At 34.7% G+C, this 2228-nt stretch overlaps 1 protein-coding gene across 1 annotated transcript in view; it reads left to right on the top strand.

The window, feature by feature from the left end:
• Positions 1-1360, top strand: part of LOC111649799 (rab proteins geranylgeranyltransferase component A 1-like) — a 4484-nt gene extending 3124 nt beyond the window's left edge. The window contains exon 3 of the mRNA XM_023399492.2: positions 966-1360. Within this exon, the coding sequence (XP_023255260.1) occupies positions 966-1172 (207 nt within the window). The 3' untranslated portion in view covers positions 1173-1360. The remainder of the gene's footprint in view (positions 1-965) is intronic.
• Positions 1361-2228: the final 868 nt, after the last annotated feature.

Genomic DNA, 2228 nt, shown 5'->3' with positions numbered 1-2228 from the left:
CTGGGTGACTCAGAAAAAAGGTGCAATTTTGTAGAAAAAAGGTGAAATTTTGTGGGTTTCTAAAGAAATTTCCAATGCATTCCTAATGCATTATTTATTCCCAGTTTTTTGGGAATAACTTTGGGAAAAATTGGAATTTTAACACCAAAAGTCATAGCACCTCTTTCGGGATCAAGACTCCTCTCAGCTATTCTAGCTGTAGAGGAGAGGCTCGGAGCTGAGCACCCGTTATTGTTTATATTTATATTGATATTTATTAAAACAGCTGAAATTTAGTGATTCCGGGTTCAGGTCCTTTTATGCTCGACAACAGGAAGCAGCTCACAGCAGCAGGTTTCAGGTTTCAGTAAGTCGAGTTAAGTCAGTTAAAGAAACTGATCATCACTAAACCTTCAGTGTTTCAGACTTCTGCCGTTTGTTCCCTACATCAGATTCTGATGAAACATTGTTTGTGTTCAGATCTTGTGTCATGAGCAGGTGTATGACAGGCCCCGCCCACTTGCATTACCATGGCTGTTCAGATTTTGGTTGAATTGTAAAGTGCCGTGAGATAATGTCAACAGTCATTTCAACAGGATTCAACCTGAAGACTTCAAATTATTATTTTTATCTTATTATATATACTGAGACTGATTCCACCACACTTCTTCCTTTGTTGTTTTGAATTAGAGAAAATAATATATAAACTGTATGTGTAATGTAGTTACTATTAATTAAATTCTAAAGCTTCTCTCAAGAAACCTCAGAAAAAAAAACAAGTAATAAGATAATCTACAAAATGAATCACACTGTCTGATCAATACTGGAGCCCACAAATACTCGGTTTAGGATTGTATAGGAGCAGAACACGTCGACACTGATGAAGCTGGAGTTCTTTAGATTCCTTTAGAAACGTTACTATAATGATGAAGTGATTATTGATCTGCAGCTGATCACACTGACTCTTTCCATCTGTCGCTCCTCAGGCAGAGCTGATCTTTCAGAAGATTCTCCCAGAGGACGATTTCTGTCCTCCTGCTCCAAACCCTGAGGACATCATCTACGACGGAGAGAACACCTCCCCCTCCGCAGGGGAGGAGGAGAGGGGAGGGACGGAGGAGAGACAAGAAGGCGAAGAGGAAGAGGAGGAGGAGGAGGAGGAGGAGAAGCAGAACCTTCAGACTGAGGAATAACGTGGAATAAATCATTTATCTACAAACACACAACCCTTCCATAGAAGCCAAAACCTCCTGCAGTGCATTGTGGGTTAAAGTTGCCTTCATTTGTTTTTATTATTTTTCTATGATTTGTTATTTTTCTGCTTCCTGTCTTATTTAAATACTGTAACTAACAAACTCATTAAAACTTCAACTGGAACAAACCTCTGAGTTCATACTGTTTATTCCTCCATAAGATTCACAAGACGACTTACGATGACTTTTAATGCTTTACAATATTATGACAATTTAATGACGTTTCACGCCTTAATATACTATGAATTTTATACCAGACTATACTATGATGTTCTTTCCCTTACTATGACTTTTTTCTGATTTTTAATGACTTCCTTTTTTTATGACTTTTTATGCCTTACAATACTATGACTGTTTTTGCCGCCCTATACTTTTACGTTTTCATGACTTTTCATGCCTTACTATACTATGACATTTTTATGCCTTACTATACTATGACATTTTTATTACTTACTATACTATGACATTTTTATGACTTTCCATGCCTTACTATACTATGACATTTTTATGATTTACTGTACTATGACATTTTTATGACTTTTCATGCCTTACTATACTATGACATTTTTATGACTTTTCATGCCTTACTATACTATGACAATTTTATGACTTTTATTGCCTTACTACACTGTGATGTTTTTATGACTTTTCATGCATTACTATACCACTACATTTTATGCCTTACTATACTATGACATTTTTATTACTTACTATACTATGACATTTTTATGACTTACTATACTATGACATTTTTATACCTTACTATACTACAACATTTTTATGACTTTTCATGCCTTACTATACTATGAGGTTTTTATGACTTTTCGTGCCTTACTATACTATGACATTTTTATGCCTTACTATATTATGACATTTTTATACCTTACTATACTACAACATTTTTATGACTTTTCATTCCTTATTATACTATGACGTTTTTATGACTTTTCATGCCTTATTATACTATGACATTTTTATGACTTTTCATGCCTTACT

Source organism: Seriola lalandi, unplaced genomic scaffold (genome assembly GCF_002814215.2).
Source record: "Seriola lalandi dorsalis isolate HSWRI2012SDOR001 ecotype SW California unplaced genomic scaffold, Sedor1 jcf7180002052011, whole genome shotgun sequence".
NCBI lineage: Eukaryota > Metazoa > Chordata > Actinopteri > Carangiformes > Carangidae > Seriola > Seriola lalandi.
This window is presented reverse-complemented; position numbering and strand designations above follow the sequence as displayed.